This window comes from Calidris pugnax, unplaced genomic scaffold, assembly GCF_001431845.1.
Source record: "Calidris pugnax isolate Ruff unplaced genomic scaffold, ASM143184v1 scaffold188, whole genome shotgun sequence".
Taxonomy (NCBI): Eukaryota; Metazoa; Chordata; class Aves; order Charadriiformes; family Scolopacidae; genus Calidris; species Calidris pugnax.
The window spans coordinates 13,085,920-13,103,107 of NW_015091257.1; the positions used below are offsets into that span (position 1 = coordinate 13,085,920).

A 17,188-nucleotide genomic window follows, 5' to 3' on the forward strand; every position below is an offset into this window, starting at 1 on the left:
AAAGGCTCATTTGCTTTCTTCCATTTTGGAAATGGCATGCTGCTGCTTCTGTCAGCTCAAGTGGGAGATGGATCCCTTGTGACAGTGATGTGTTTATCTCCAGGACACTGCTTTGTGTAGCACAGTAAGCAGGAAGAGGATTGATAAGGGCGCTCGGACATTAAGGTGCTGTTTCCAGCTTTACTCCAAGTTGTATGTCTTTTTGTCCCCTCATTTTTTTTGGATAAATCACAGCTTCTCACAGACAATGCAACTCGGACATGACTAAATGAAAAATTCCCCCCTTGACACCACAGTTCACAATTGGCACTATGATTCTTTTAACACAGTATCTAAACACGTCTGAGTAACACAATTCAATATATTTGAAAATACATTTGCACATTACAGACAATCTTAGGAAACGCTTCACCTCTCACAAACCAGTAGCCAGTGTCTTTCATTGTGGAAGACATACAGTGACACCAATTCTGTCAATACCTGCTATTTCTAAGGCACACATTTGCAGACCACTTTAGAAAAATACTGCCATAGGCATACATTTTATATTTTATTAGCATTAAAGCTTTTTTTCTACTGAAGAGATAAACTGGCTGTGTAACCTGAAATTTTCTAAAGCAATGCAAAGTCTCAAATGTATTGTTTTACTAAGCTGTAATAATGGACACGGTGCTTTTCATTTTTGTTCAGATATTTACCTTTTGATGAATTTAAAAAGTTACTTTGCCCAAAACCAAAATGAAATACAAAGCTCACAATTTAAAAGTTTTCTTTAGAGGAAAGGGTGCCCCAGGGATTTGGAGCCTGTCAGTTACATAGCTCAGGTCCAGGTTGTTCTATTCTTCTAATCATTCCATTCTACTGGAGGATGAGTGCCACGACCTTGAAGTGGTCACTGGATGAGGGAAGACAATGGTGAAAATTAATTCACCTTTACACTCATTTATTGAAATTAACTGAGTGTTGTACGGCTGGAGCCCAGCTAATGCTCCAGGTTAATGACTGGTCCTTCTACAACTTTCATACAAGTGTTCAAATTACATTTTAACATATAAATGTATTTACCTTCTCTCTTAAAAAATACAAATACAAAACCACCTTCTAGTATCACTCCTGTAATTTTCTAGATCAGAATTACTTTCAGTATTCCCAGACTTTAGAGCAAACAGACCTGAACTTTTGTAAAGTGAAATCACTTATAAAGGCAAAGTGAAAAGATGTGTATCCAACATCAATTATTATAATCACAAAGAGCTGAAATATAGCAACAATTTCTCATTTGTACATATTGAACAGCAAAAAAGTAAAAAAATATATATATACAACAAGCTTAATAGGGAAACAAACCTGAAACAGTTCTCTTCTGCTCCTGGATAAGACAACTTTCCCTTAATTTTTTTAGTGCATTCCCTCTTATTCATAAGAACTAACACATTTTATCTTTCTGTTCTAAGGCAAACTGTAAACAATCACATCTTCCTTCAAATCAAGAACAGTTGTGAACTAGTGAATTGATATATATTCACCTGAGATCATTCTGAACTATAGGACAAGAACAATAATGATTAACAGCTAAGATGCACGACAATTTTGTGATTTTTAAAGAGAAACAGCATTTATACAGAGCAGTAAAACTGCCACTTGTAAAGAGAATTATTGAAAACAGTATAGGAGGAGACACTATGAGGACCGTAAGCAGCTTCTACTTTTACTTTCTTCTATTCGGCATTGTCCTGTTCCCAACTTTCTGTAACATAAAAAGAGGGAGGGGAAGGAAAAAAATTAAATTGAATGGGAAAAAAAAATATTTCTTCTGTCACTCTGTTTATTTCATGCTTATGTCAGTTTCTCTCAAATCCATTGACTGACTTCAAAGTAGTCCTATGGTAAATTTTAGGTGCATTTCATCTAGGTCAAACAGCATAAAGCAAAACCACAAAGCTATATATAGTCTACATGTGTATTCAGCTCTGATTAACAAGTACAATTAACCCTGAGATAAAAATAAATGAGCCAGTATTTCTATCCTTCTTTTATATCTGGAATTAGTTATTTAATCCTTTCTAGAGTAATTCTGTTGGATACAACTAGTATCCACTAGTGACACCTTCAAACAAAATCAGCTTGATTTTGTTACTAATAACTACTTAAAAGCATCACAAAAGTACATTCATCCAAGCACTGAAAAAGTCACATCTGTAATGATAAACAGATAATTATGATTCATAAATTCTACTGAGGAAAGCAAGGTTAAAGCAAAAGGGGCTCTCCTGTACTACGTGTTGGTGTTAAGAAACAGAGCCAGGGTATTTGTAGGTAGGAAGGATCCAGGCAAATGTGAAAAGGAACATTTTGTCACTCAAGGACATGCATCAGGATCATATCTGCATGCACCAGGTCATGAAATCATTTAATATTCTGTTCTCCACTCTCATGATTTGCGCATATATTATTATCTTTAACATGAGGTACATGAGAAGGAAAAAGAAATAAATTAAAAGTCACAGAAGAAACCCACACTGTGGCTAGGGACTAAACTCCAATTTCCAGCATCTCATGCCAGTATTTTAATCAGGAGCCCATCAGGCAGAAATGCATCACTCATACGCAGCCTTAATCATCTGTTTGGCACAGACCAAGATTCAAACCCAGATCCTGCAGAGATCAGGTGTCTCACAGGAAATATCACCTCCAAACTGAAAGGAAATCTATGGCTACTGTGTTTACAGGTGAAAAAACAACCAATCCAACATCACTTTGGCAAAGCCTATGGCAAACAAAGCTACAACTTTATAAAACTTGCTTGTATCTCTATCACTCTGCAGATTAAATCCAAGTATTTATCTTGGGATGTCTTTGTGGTATCAATGCATCAAATGCAATTGCAGGTGAATATTAATGCAAAACAAAAAGCCACACCAACATGGTGTACTCAAAGCAATTCAAACTTCCAAACTGAAGCAACAAAAAAAAAAGAAAACATAATTTACAAATGCGTTTTCATTGTATCTTCAAACACTAACACAACTTGATTTTGTACAGCATCCTACATATAAGCTGCATCCAAAACACTTAGCAGACTTTAATACAACAATTGTAGAGTTAAGCAGCAGAAGAGGAAAACAATTAAGTGCTGCAGGCAAGGAAGAAAACATAAGGTCTCAGATGGGATTTGAAACAAAATGGAGAATCAAGATAACTTTGTCTCCTGTTTCAAGTCTAGAAGAAATAAATGTCATAAAGCAGTATCAAAACAATTCCGTTTACCTCAGTAGCATCATCCATTTCTGCGATCTCATGCAATCATTTCAGCTCATTTCTGAATTAGAGAACCCTTTCTCTGGAGAGCTGTCATCGCTGAGGTCACTGTAGCTGTCACTGTTAAAAGCAATACCCAGTCAGAAGAATCTAAAATATTGTATTTCAAACCCTCCATCCTAGATGATGCATATGACAAACGCTTTCCTCAAATGCAACCCATTTCCAGAAAATTACTTTAAGCTCATGCTCAATTTTGGTATTTTAGAACGTCTTTCTCTACAGGAATGGGCTTAAGTTTGGAGCCTAAGAACTGATGAGAAAAAATATTCTACCATATAAACAGTATGTTCCTTTTTTTTTGTTTTTCACTTGGCTCCCATACGTTCATTCTGCAGTTTGCTGGCGCTGTGTGCATGCAACCGTGATTAAAACTATGGAGAATAACAGGTATTTACAGCGAGGCTAAAAGGAATTTCTCCTTTATGATAAAGAAAATGACTGTTTTGACAAAACAAAAAAGTTAAAACAACTTTATTTACTCAGAACGCTTCAATTTATGCTTAAATTACAATTCTTGCTCTTCCAATCACAACATAAATAATTTTCATTGCACCAAGCAATATCCTCACAGTTTTTCCCGAGGTTTCATTCTGTTCTGCTGTTTTCTGAGAGGAGGAGACCGGTTTTCACAGAACAAACTGCCATGCAAGTGACCGTTTATAAGTGGCAAGAACAAGTAAACAGTGAAGGACAGGAATCACCACAGCGACTGAGAGAAAGAAGTATGCCCACAAACCATATTTTCAGTCAGTTGTGACGTCTGTCAGGTCTCCAGGTTTATCTTAACTCTAAGTTAAGAAGAACCCCCAACCTCAACCTCCTCCTGCTATACTTCACTTCTACGGTCTGTTTTCCAGATACTTGAATTTCCCAAGGTCAGAAGGCAGCACAGGGAGCCCAGGGAACTGACAAGTACGTTTGAGCGGTCAGTTCCGTGATATATCAGACCACAGGTTATGATTAACACAGTACAGGTGGGGATCTCAGACCTCATTTGTGTGGGTACAGCAGTGCCAGCCTTGGGTACCAACTCTACTCCAGCCACTGTACGCCCCTCTTGTCACATCTCACTCATCCCATACACCTTCATCCTCCAGCCGACAGGACCTCAAGTCCCATCAGGCTTCCCTGCCGTGGGTTTGATCTCCCACTGAGCCATCAAGCCCATAAACCAGCCCGTGGCCCACCCAGACACAAGCCTTCTCAGTCGATCCGCGGTGACTGCCTGCTGTGCAGTGTTTCCAGGGGAACTATATAACCCCGCAGCTGGAGAGCTTTGATCCAGACCGCAGTGTGGAACAGAGAACAAACTGCGCTCAAGTTACACCGGTGCTTGTGACTGAGCGCTGCTTTGTAGCCTGAATTTCACCCTCTCTTCTTCGCAAAAAAACAAAACCCACCTAAAAATCACAGCCATTCGATAGAGCGGGGCGGGAGGAGTGGCACCAACAGCCACCTCGTTTAATTTCTACCTCTGACTGTTTGGAAAACCTCCCACAGTTACAGCAAATCACTGCACCAAATTCTGTAGGAGACAGCACAGATACTCCGACTTTTCTAACATTAAGAACATGTCGTATCAGGGTAGTGAGAAACGCTCAACTGGATCGTGTCGCCAGCTGGCAAACAATTGCACAGTTCAAGTGAGGAAAGTGTTGTTAACAGTACGATCAAGCATGCCAGATGCACACAGACAAACACAACATCGCCAACGTTGTACTTACTTCTTTCTGAAAGTACCCATGGAAACATGGAATAAAAATTCAGCATTATTAAAACAGTTTTGCATTTTTCAAATCACAGCAAAACAGCAGAAATTGCCCAGAGAACAGAGGGTAAAACTGTGATTGTGGAGAGCTGCATAATCCCACGATAGCCCTGGTTTAAGCCCAAACTCTTCAGAGAACATTTTTTTAATGGTTTTTTCTGCCCAGTGGCAGTCACAGCCCAAAACCATATGCTAGAGCTCCATATACAACACTGTATGGGAGACAGATGCTTAAGTAAAAATGCTCAGGGGCCAATGAGGTGAGTGGAGAACTGCCCAGCTTCCTCTCTTGAAGACAATGATCCCCACCCAGCACCCTCATCATGGGTCCTTCCCCAACTCATTGACCTGGGGGTTAGAGGCATTCGCCCATAGAAGCAGTCACACAACGCTGGCTGCTTCCATCACTTCACTGACTGACCACCCCAGTTTCTCAGGCCTGTTCCCAGCTTGTGGAAGCTGAGGGTCATTTGGATAGCCACTAGCCTAGAGGCTAAAACACTTATTCGGCTGGTGACAATTTTGTTCCTGTTTCCATGCTGCCCAATTCAGCACAAGGTTTGACTCTAACCGCATTTTTGACCGTTTTGCAGTAGCACCTCGGGTTCTCCCCTACTTTAAGGCTGTCCTGCTGGCTGTTGGCTGGTGACAATTTCCTGTTTCCACGCTGCCCAATTCAGCACAAGATTTGACTCTAACTTGACTGTTTTGCAGTAGCACCTCAGGTTGTCCCCTACTTTAAGGCTGTCCTGCTGGCTGTAAGTCAGTTTTATTTCTAACAGGCAGGCCACAGTGGCAAGAAAGGTAGAGGAAACATCCAGGCAATGGTCAGCCCGTGGGCTTCAGACTCAGGCAACTGTCAGTCTCACAGTTTCAGCTGTTTGAATGATATAAGTGCCCCAGAAGAGGTGGCATTGTGTTAGCAAGAACTTGGACTCCAAGGAAACCTGACCTTCTTCATGAATTAAGCTACCAGTGGGCTGGAAAGCAAACAGGTACTCATGAATCTTGGCGTATCTGCATCTGGGTGCTAGAGCTTCAGACCAGTGCTGATGTCCAGTTTGTAAGATTTACTGCGATATGAACTGTACTCAACTGATAAGTAATTTGAAGAAAAGCTCCAGGTGGTATTAACCACAAATGAGTCATCACCTCTCTTTGGAATAAATGTGTACTTCCTTCCAAATTACACTGAGCTGCTACACAGATATTAAACACAAAAACTAAATGGATATTTTGCGCTCACAGTTGCTAACATTATGTAACAGTACTTAAATGTGCTGGCTATGAAAGTGGTGGAAAATCCAATAAGCCTGGCTTTTCCTTCATGAATTTTTTTTTCACATTGAGCCTTTAACTGAAAAAATATGTTTACATTTCCTTCAGAAAGTTTTCTACCAGTTTGTGTACCAATTAGTTAGCAATTATCTTGGGCAGGAACCTGATACCCATTTCATCTTGTTTTTAACAATTCCCACAACATTGGCCTCCAACAAAAAAGAGCTAGTGAGCAGATATAAGGCCACCATGGGGGTTCTATTCCGTTGGGGTTTTTTTTTCATGGGATCTGAAGTATAAAAATGTGGCCAAGAGAAAAACAGAACAAAACTCAAGAGTATGCAGTGTCAGTGCATCTAGTCCGTCACTTCAGCCTTCGAGATGAAGAATTTTGGTCACTTTGGTCCTTACACATAATCTACCTGTAGTTAATGGAAATACATTCACTCCAAAGTGAAATATCACCCAGTACGTAGCTGGTATTTCACTTTGCAGTGAACTGCAACACATTTCCCGACTGGAGCAAGGAAAACATCCCCTGTTGAGAAATTACACTATGGGGTTTTGGTTTGATTTAAAGTTCACTTATCCTCAGATGCCTGTCTTCTCAAGACGTAAGCAATAAAAAGAGCTTTCCCCCGCATGTGCTCCATTATTTCCAAATTCATGCCCTTTTCAGATCTCTCTTTTCAGATTGCCTCTGGCAGAGGCATCATCATGCCTCTGCTGTGCATCAGTCTAAAGCAGGGACGGAGGCAAGATGAGAAGATTCCCTATTGGCGTGGTACGGAAGGCAGCTGATAGCTGGGGCCACATGGCATGAAGCTGGAAAGCATTACCTCATGAAACCACCAGAAATAAGACTCAAGATCAATTTTAAACCTGTATTTCTCAAACAGCTGCTCAAAAGTACCAAACAACCTGCTTTCAATGTTTTTATTAAGAAACAAAGGCAACTGTAAAATGGGGGTTGTTTCATTTGAAAAATCCAGATCAACATTCTTTAAAAACAAAAGATTTGACACAGTTTCAGAGGGGCTTTTTTTCATCCTTTTTTAATGTATCATTAACCAAAAAAAAGTCCTTTTCCAGAAATGTAAGCAATTTAAACAACTGTTACAGTAATGCTATTCCCTGCAAAGGCAGGAGCCAAGCTAAGTGCATTTCTTCTTCAATGCAAATTAAAGATAAATGTAATTCCATTTAGCACGGGCTGTGGCTGTTTAAAACAATTGTTATAGCTTTCGAGAACCTAGCAAAAAGCAACCTGTCAATTATTATTTATTCTCCCCACATAAAGCAGAATGATTAAAATTATTATAGTCATTAAAACATTATTTAAAATAAATGCATACTTGATTGTGCAATGGTTATAATTGCAGTCACCCATATTTCTCAGTGCATTTTTAATGATCATTATATGATTATAAAAATCAACATATATCATTTATAATAATCCCCATTGTTATAAGATCCTGTGCTTCCATGAAACATCATTTCATTAAAGAATCCCTCAGCACATACCTAAGACTCCCCAGTTCCAACCTGCCAGACATTTGGACTCACATAACTGGACCTAGGATAATGGTTTTATTAGGACCCAGCACTACGAAAATCACAACCAAGAAGCCAGAACATATCTGGATGTTATAAAAACTCCCAGCTGAGTCTCATGCACGGGATTCAATTCATATAGCTTTAGACATATTCATCTGTGATAGCTGCCACCAGCTTCTTACAGTCAATGGAGAGAAAAAGGCACTTGTAGAACATAATGCTTCTGATCCACTCAACCATTACTATGCGCATTTTGGCTCCTTTGAAGTGCATATTAACTTAGCCACTACAGAAAAATACTTGGGGTGACTAGTTCCAAAGTCTTCACTGTAAACATCTAACATTAAAATGACAAAGTAACTGCCATAACTAACCATTACAAAGTTCATCACTAAGTATCACTATGGTCAAGACAGGATTTCCTTTAAAACTTTTTCTGTCATTTTCTGTAAGAGCTCTGAGGGCTGTATTTGGCCAATGGCAGAAATACAATGCTGTACCAGATGTGTTATTGGTTAGGAACAACGTCCAAGGGATATCAGAGATAGCCCTGCCGATATCTCCGTTGTCCCTCATACACCAAAAGACACCACACAGGCTGTTTACTGTTCTGTTTATAGGTTCTTGCCCAAACTTGCCCAACACAGCTGTTTTGGGACACAGCTGGACCATGTCAGTGCAGGAAGAATCACAGTGACAAGATTTCTGAGGTTTTTTTCTTGATGCCCCGCTCCTCTGTCCTCTGGCCGCTTGTGTTCCTTGTCTCTGAATGCAACTCATAAGTCATCTTTTACTAATAACCTGCACAGAACTTAACAGATTACTCTGACTAGATGGCATTAGATTGGTGCCTTCCATTAGCACATTCACTAATGACTTGCAAAAATTTCTTTTGGCACCACTCTCAGTTGCCCACACTTTCTTACCTAGGAACATCTCTCACTTCCTACATTTCTTCCCATCTACTGGACATTTGTGTTTAAATTATTTATCTTTAGCCTGTTACTCTCCTCCTCCAAAGAAACACAGTATTTCGTTATTTTCAGCTCAGGTTTCTAAATTCTCTATATCTTTTTATGTTATTTCTTTGTCATGAACAGTGCTTTCAGCTCCTCTTTGAATTATATTATTTGCAAATATCATTAATATACTGTAGCCTACTCTTGCAGGCCATTAATAAAGATGTTGGTTGAGGGGAAAGAAAAAATAAAACCTGCTGATGCTAAACTTGCTCTGGGAAAAAACAAAACTAAACAAAAAGCCAACAAAACAAACCAAAACTATGGCTTTATTGTACATCAGTGGTTTTGCAATCTATATGACACTGTTCCCAAAGATAAGCCAGTTTTTATTATTTTCTCCAAGTGAAATTCTGTAAGACTCAGTAGAAGCCAACACTACATCTGAAGTTCTTCTCTTAATCCACTGGTTTTCTATTAAAATCTTTTGATTTCTCTTGAAAAGCAGCATATCTGTGGGTATTGTATAATTCCTGAGCATCTCCTGTGTTTCTAGAGCTCTCTGCCCTTTAAAAGGAAATATGTAAACTGGCAGCCTCTCAGCTCCTTATGAAATGGTGACTTCAGCACTTCCATGGAAAGATTTCGAAAAGGTCATGATTTAAAAGCACTCACAAGGAAATGAAGTGCATGGCTTTGTCTGATGGTTGGGCACTCATGCTGTAAAGCACAAGAGGCTGAAATCACAAAGGCAACTTAGATGCCCAACTACCACTTCAGGTAACTAAGTAATAACTCATCACTGAGTTACTCCAATCTGTTGCTCAGTTCTTAACTGCCTCTGTACACACCAAAGCTCCTGGGAACTAATTTTACCCCAGAGGACGCATTCCAGTCTCAAGCTAGGTATGCTCAGGCCTATGTGTAAGCATTCCCAGGCTGCCTACCAGACTAGACCTCATAAAAATTTAAGAGAAGGTTTATTCACTTTTATTTATTTAGGGCACTCTCCTGGGAATTGTGACACATCTTTACGTTTACTGTTTGCTTTGCTTAGAAGCTAGTGCTTCTGTCCAGGTGTCAGATGTTCTAAAATTACATCCTAATTATGGGGCTGCTAAATGTTTTGGGGTAATGATTTCCTGTTAAGAATCTTATACTGAAACATGTATTTCCTTTTGTCTCAGGACTTCATCATTAACTCTCCTTTTAGTGTTTTTAATAGCCTATTTTAGGTAATCTGTTCAACTTGCTGGCCTCCACAGGTTACGTGTTTGCTCTAGTCAACAGCATGACTCCAACTCATGTAGCCAGTGCTGGATGACATGTGCAGAAACAACCCCCCCTCAGATTTGTTTCAGTCTTCTTATGACCTTATGACATATTCAGCTTTCCTGTTCAATGAAATCACTAGTGTTATGGGGTTTAAAGGTTTAAATTGGAAATCCTTTCCACTCAGCAGGTGGGTATGTTAATATGAGTGGGTGTGCTCTAATTAGCACTGAAATTCCCTCCTCAACGTTCTCCCCTGCAAAATGCTCCTCTTTTCACCTCAAAATGTTTTTCTATTCCAGGGCTTTTTCTCAAGCCAGAGGGTTTTGCTTGATTGCTGTGTAGCCTGGTAAATAGTAAAATCTGCATTTTTTATGTATAAAGCTTTGGACAATTAATTTTTGTCTTTGCTAAATGTTTAAGTGTTGGTTGGAGTTTATTGAATGAACATGAATAAAAAGAGTTGGGTGTGCCTTTTTACTGATTATATATTAATTTGAATAAATGTAAGTGCAGCACATTCAGTAATTGCTGAAACTTAAAAATCAAGGTTAGAAAACGTATTTGCTGTAATGCTAAGGGATGTAAGTTTAAATTAGTGGGACACATGCAGATCACTCATTCAAAAAAAGTAATTTTTCTTAAGCTCAGAGACATGAATAGGTATAGTCATGGGAGGAAGGAGTAAAAGAAAGGACATTGGGACCTGGGAAACAAGATGAACTGTGAGATAGAGAGTGTTCACAAGAGGAAAACACTGAAGATCTTTGTGCTTGAAGACTCCCCTTCCTGCCAAGCACCACAAAAATTTGACCTGTGTAATGCACTGGCACAAATTTTAAAAGGTAAATAATGTTATGACCCCTAATAACAATGACAAGCTAAGGTAAGAGAAGTATTTCAATCAAGCTGTAGTTTGCAGATGTCTTGGTTTGAGAGATTTTCTCTGTATCTACATCATTGCACAATGATGTAGGCCAGAGTGAGCAAAGACGAAGTGCATTTATGAAAGACAACTGATACCCATATGGAGAAGGGTACCAAAATAGATTAATCTGGTCTGGCTTGGCTATTTTCCATTACTACTGAAACTTGAATAAAATTTCTATTTCTCACTTAAGAAAAGGACTTAAGAATAGAAAGCAACACTCAAAAAAAAAACAAAAACAGAAAAACCCAACCAAAACAAGTAAGTTTGGTGCCTTGTTTAGAGGAAAAGCCAATAAGCCAGGCTTAGATCTGTTCTGTTATTATTCAGTCATCCTGTGGTTTTTTTTTTTTAGTATTTTTTTTCATTTTTGTTATCGTACCCTAGACTGCCCTCTGACCTCTTTGTTATTGCTATTGTAATGAAATTGTAACTGTTATTAATATCATCCAAATAAACAAGAATGAGTTAACACTGGCTAAAAACTATTGTACATTCCACAAACCAAAAACTCCATGTCCAAGGCAACTGGGACATATTATTTTAGTTTGGCTGAACCATATATTTTTGATCTAGATCCAAACCCTTCCATAAGTCTAAAGCTATCCCAACTGTTTTGTTTTAGGCCCATCTCTAGTATTAATTGGTGGTATTAATTATTTAGGTACTGCAAAATAAAATCAGTGTTTTTCATTTTTGTTACTGTCATCATTCAATAAAACTAGGTAAGAATTTCACTTCATTATTTGATCCTCTAGGAACTCTCTTTCCCTGTGGAACTACTGCTCATGAAAGTTAACATAGGAGGTAACTTCACATGAATTTACTACAGGTTTTTCACTTCTTTTTGGTTATAATGTATGGATGTGGTTTTAGCTCTAATAGCCTCTGAAAAGGAGGAAGTCAGGAACTGTGCTTAGTGCTTACAGATACTTTTACCCCAGGGTTTATGTTAGGCATGCATAGGAGCAAGTAAATCAATACATGAATAACTCCTTTTCCTCTTATGGACTTCTAAATTGAAGGATGGACTAGTTCGGGCAAAAATGTGACTGTCAACCTGCAAGAAAGTAAGACAGAAAGATTACCTTGGAGACAATTTACATCCACGTTGCAGGTATGCATTGAGCGTCCCAGTTGCTGCTAGCAACAGCCCAAGGTATGGAGGTGAAGGTTTCATAGGTCTTGAGGAAAACTCTGGGTGGAACTGTACTCCCACAAAATATGGGTGATCTACAAGATAGATGTCAAATAAAATTATAAGATATAGGAAGAAGTTAGTAGAACAACTGTTAGGAAAAAAGTTTATTGAAGATTTCACACAGGAGTCCAGAAGCCAGATCAGCATGTGTGGATTTAAGGGCGAGGCAGCAGGAACCTTAACTTTTCCCACAAAAAGCAACTGACAACAGAGGCAGAAGGTTAGTAAGGCAAATAAAGGAAAAATCATCCTGTGATTCAACCTTAATGTGCACAATGATGTAATTAAAAGCTGAATAATAAACCTGTACTGACATGTAAGGGGGAAGGGGAGAACAAAGTCTACATTTATCATGTATTTTCATAGTATTTTTTGTTTCCAATACATATTTATGCATGTATATTCAGAACATGCACCCATACATATCTGAGGGAAAAATAAAACAGTTCCTAAAACACCAAGCATTACCATACAGCAACTATTTACACACTAAGAGATGGATATGAAAGCAACGTACAGAGAAAACTGGGGGAAATAAACTTCAAATAATTAGGCCTAGAAGGGATCTCCTGGGACATTAAGTCCAGTCTCCTGTTAGTGAATGCAGCTACATTGTGTAGTCTCACACACAAAGGGTCAAGGCTCTGCCATAACACTCCCTAGGTTATTTTGCTCCCACTGGAAAGCTCTTCTGATACTTTCTCCTTTTGTTGGAAACCTTTTCCTAATTCCCTGGCCATCTTTGTTACAGCCAACTTATACCCATTTCTTATGGTGCTGTTTTTTACTGCTCTTTATCCTGTGTGATTAAGTATGACAATATCACCATCATTCAACTCCATCTGCTAAGCTAAACAAGCCAGGCTGCTTCACCTTCTCTTAAATCTTCAGATCTCTGTTTCCCAAACAAAGCACCTCTTTACTACTGCTTCTGCTTCCCATCTGTCTTCTTTGAAAGAAAGGAACAATGTTTTCATACTCTTCCATGCGTGCCCCTTTTCCTTCTTTGAATATTGTTTTAAAGGAGCTAACATTAACCACTTCTAGTGCCAGGATACTGGACAAAACGAACCACAGATGTCTTCTGGTTCAACAATTTCCAAAACAATCCCAAACTTTCAAGGAATTTCTCTGCAGTACACAATAAGCGGTAACAAGAAAGCTGGGGGTTTCTTCTATGAAGATAAACTAGATGATCTAGTATACTGCTCTTATCTCTGCTGCTATGTCTTAAAGAGAACCTGGATCCTAAATTTATCCCATAACTTCTTTCTCTCTACCATGCAATTTAGTTCTTTAAAGCTGTAAAACAAGACAATGACAAAGCATCAAATATTCCTGTGGGGTTATTTTGCTTAAAAGCTTTGCCTAAGCTACCTGGTGTACTGCTATTTCTGTGCTTCCGCTCCAACTCACCCTCCTCCCAATGATGATTGTTTTTCTTTAGTAATCAGAATCTCCTTGCAGCCCATTCTGAAATAATTCCAGGTTTTACTGCCGCTTTTATTCTTTTCACAGTAACACGCAATTTAAAAATCCTGCCTGATTTATTTCACAATGCTTTCTATAGAAGTTGTTTCATGCAGGGCAGACAAAATAGCCTCCCAACACCAGCATGCATAACAGAGGTAATCTATCAGGAGCAAATTAAACAAAGAACACCATGACAATTAGGAGTTTATGAATTCACATGTATCCTTTGCTCTCAGATTACTCTCTATGGTGCAGTTGCTTGACACTGAATATAGACACCTACTTATAAACCCAGGTTCAAAATTACAGCACTGTTCTTCAGCATACCATGGAGTATAAACTGAATTTTCCGGAGCATCATGTCACAAATAGTACTCCATTGGATGATAATGTATTCTTATGATAAATTTATGTTATGGAGTTTATCTTAACCAATGGCAATTAGGAGCCATGTAAGAAAAGAAAAAACATGTTGTAAGGTAGCCTGCATCTTCGGGTGCCTGATACTCATCTAGCCCCCAATGACTTAACAGCAAGGAGTTAATCAAAGAATCAAGCAAAATCAAAGGGATTATTTCCAAAAGCTGCTCTGTGTAGCATTCAACAAATATGTGCAGTGTAGCTCCTTTTTATTTCAGAACCTTTCAGAAAAGATATCATGTCTTACATGCTAAAGTAGTCCAAATTTACCAGATTTCCACAGTATCAAACCCTCCTTTATCTGAATCACTTCTGTGAAAGGAACTTGCTTCCTATTTGATTTTCATACTTTTTTTCCTGTGATTCTAAACAGCGGGTAACTGAAAGATACACAAACTGATTGGAAGGCATCTTGAAATGTCTCTAGTCCCACCTCCTGCTCAAAGCAGGGTCAAGTTCAAAGTTAAATCAGGTTGCTGACAGCTTTACCTAGTCAAGTTTTCAATATTCCAGTGATGTTTTATACTTCAGCTATATTGCATGCATACATATTTCATATACTCAAGCAAACCAAACATATATTAGTTACTGGAATCCAATTAAGAATACTTGAGGGTGCTTAGGGAGCAGGCCAATATCATTGTGAAGCTGGTTGTTATCTTTAAAAGGCCACAGGGATCATGAGAGGTCCCTGATGACTGGAAAAAAGCAGTCACCAATGCCCTTCTTCAAGAAAGACAAAAAGAAGGATACAAGGAACTACAGGACGCTCAGCCTAACCTCTGTTTATAGCAAGATTATGAAACAAATCCTCCTCCAAGGCATTTCCAGACACACGAACAACAGGAAGACAACTGGACACAACAAGCTTGGGAATAACCAGTCTTTGTATGCAGGGAGAGCAGTAGCCTTCCTTTACCCTGACTTCAGCAAGGCTTTTGGTATGGTTTCCTAGCATCCAAGTTGGGAGCTACAGAGTGTGGGTAGACTACAAAGTGGGTTAAAAAATGCTGGACTCAAAGAGCAGTGGTGAGTGGTTTGAAGTCTAACCAACAGGATACTTGGGAGATACTCAAAAGTAGACTGATATGGCCCTCAGCAACCTGATCTATATTTGAAGGCAGCCTTGTGTTGAAGCAGAGGCTTGGACTAGATGACCTCCCAAATCACTTCTAAATGGCCAAATCCCACTAAACTAGAATTATGAGCTTTTGGAAAAGAAGCATGTCTCCCCGATAATCAAATACACGCATAGCCCTTGAGAAGTGTAAGACTTCTCCTAACATCCTCTGAATATATACCCACTGTATCTCCCACAGTATCTATAGCCACTGTATACCCACAGCAGTATCTCCCAATTTGATCTTGGCTGTTATGACAGCTAAATATTGTGTGCACGTGCCATTTAACAACTAATAGTTTACATGTTTTTAATACATGTGGAAAGTACTACAGACAAGACACTCACTCTCCAGTTCAATAATTTCCATTCTGTTCCCTTCTGTATCATGGCCAACAAATTTCAAACCTTTCTCTTCAAAGCAGTGGGTCAATTCTGGGTTCACCTGAAATAGTGAAAGTAATAATAATTGTAGTGCTATTTATTCTTGGATTTAACAAACAGTAGTAGTTAATCGTAATGTTTTTAGAATGCATACAAGAATGAAAAGAATTGAGAAAAGAGTTGGGAACTTTTATTTTCTTGTTTTGACAACTCTTGTAGAAATTTGTAAAAGTGGGCATGCTTATCTAGTAAGAGATGATTCACTAATTTTAAAACCTACTACATAACACTCAAAAGATTAAAGCCAAGGTCCCTTCTGCTTGCTGTCCTCCTGATTCTGAGAAGCTTTCCTGGCTTTTTAAATGGCCCACTACAGTAGGAATAAAGACTGCCCTCTTATTTGAACTCTGCATTCCAGTGGTTATGACACAAGCTGTGCTTCAGCTCCTCCTTGAAAATGAGGAGCTCTGCAGATTGAGCTGTTTCACTTCCTTGGTGATGTTCTAACCACTCAGTTAATATTCAAACTCTGAGCCTTTACCACCATTCTCCTTCCAGCTTTTTAAGGAAACTTACCAATGTCTGAATCAGTTTGTAGCACGCATACATATCACAGCTCAGGCCCCTGTGGAGACACTGATGGAGTCAGGTCCCTTCCAGACTACCTCAGAGATAACTCTAGGAGTCCAGCTCTTGCCTGTCTCCTTGAATGACAGTGTTTTGAATGTGTTCACAGACACCTTTGCTCAAATGTTCTCAAGCAGAGGAGTGGGCCCATACAAGGGTCCTACAGAGCTGGATGGTAGGAAGCAAGTGATCTGAATTAGCCTCCAAGATGCAGATATCTGAAGTCTGCCTACATTTAGTCTGTGAAAGAATATGCACTACCTGAACATAAACTAAGCCTTTAAATAAACCAAATCACCAAGGAGCAATGCATTTAAGGATTATAAACCTTTACTTTTCAAATACTTCACAGGAAGACAAGTCAGGTAATATCTGACATCACCCTCCAAGACCATTTTGCTAAGCGACTCCACCATGTTTACCACAGAAACAGTGTACTACATTATTCCCCTCTATTGAACACTTGTAAGAACACCTCTGTGATACTCTGCCTAGTTTCAGGTCCCTAAGTACCAGGAAGAGATTGCAAGTCCACAGGAGGTCCAACCCGGATGGTTAGGAAGGTGGACCACGCGCAACATAGAAAAGACTGGATGAGCTGGATTTGTTCAGCTGAAGAAGAGAAGGCAAAGGGTGGATCTCATTGCTGAATTCAGCTATCTAATGGGATGGTATAAAGATGACTGAGCCAGACTCTGCTCATAGACGCACAGCACAAGACTGAGGTAAAAGAGAAATTGCCCAAGGAAATCTTCTATTAGACACAAGGGGAAAAAAGGGTTCATGATGATGTGGTTAAGCGTTGGAACAGGTTTTCAAAAGATGTAATGGAATTTCTCTCTTCAGAGAGATTCAAAACTAGATGGAAAAAAATCCTAAG

At 39.0% G+C, this 17,188-nt stretch overlaps 1 protein-coding gene across 2 annotated transcripts in view; it reads right to left on the bottom strand.

Moving 5' to 3' along the window:
• Window positions 1-343: 343 nt before the first annotated feature.
• Window positions 344-17,188, bottom strand: part of CTPS2 (CTP synthase 2) — a 76,372-nt gene continuing 59,527 nt past the window's right edge. The window contains exons 16-20 of one of the 2 annotated variants that reach the window (XM_014960286.1): window positions 15,646-15,742; window positions 12,172-12,316; window positions 5,046-5,051; window positions 3,268-3,378; window positions 344-1,747 (exon numbers count right to left, since the gene is read on the bottom strand). In XM_014960286.1, the coding sequence (XP_014815772.1) occupies window positions 3,309-3,378; window positions 5,046-5,051; window positions 12,172-12,316; window positions 15,646-15,742 (318 nt within the window). In that variant the 3' untranslated portion in view covers window positions 344-1,747; window positions 3,268-3,308. The remainder of the gene's footprint in view (window positions 1,748-3,267; window positions 3,379-5,045; window positions 5,052-12,171; window positions 12,317-15,645; window positions 15,743-17,188) is intronic. The other variant, XM_014960285.1, reaches the window with a different exon arrangement.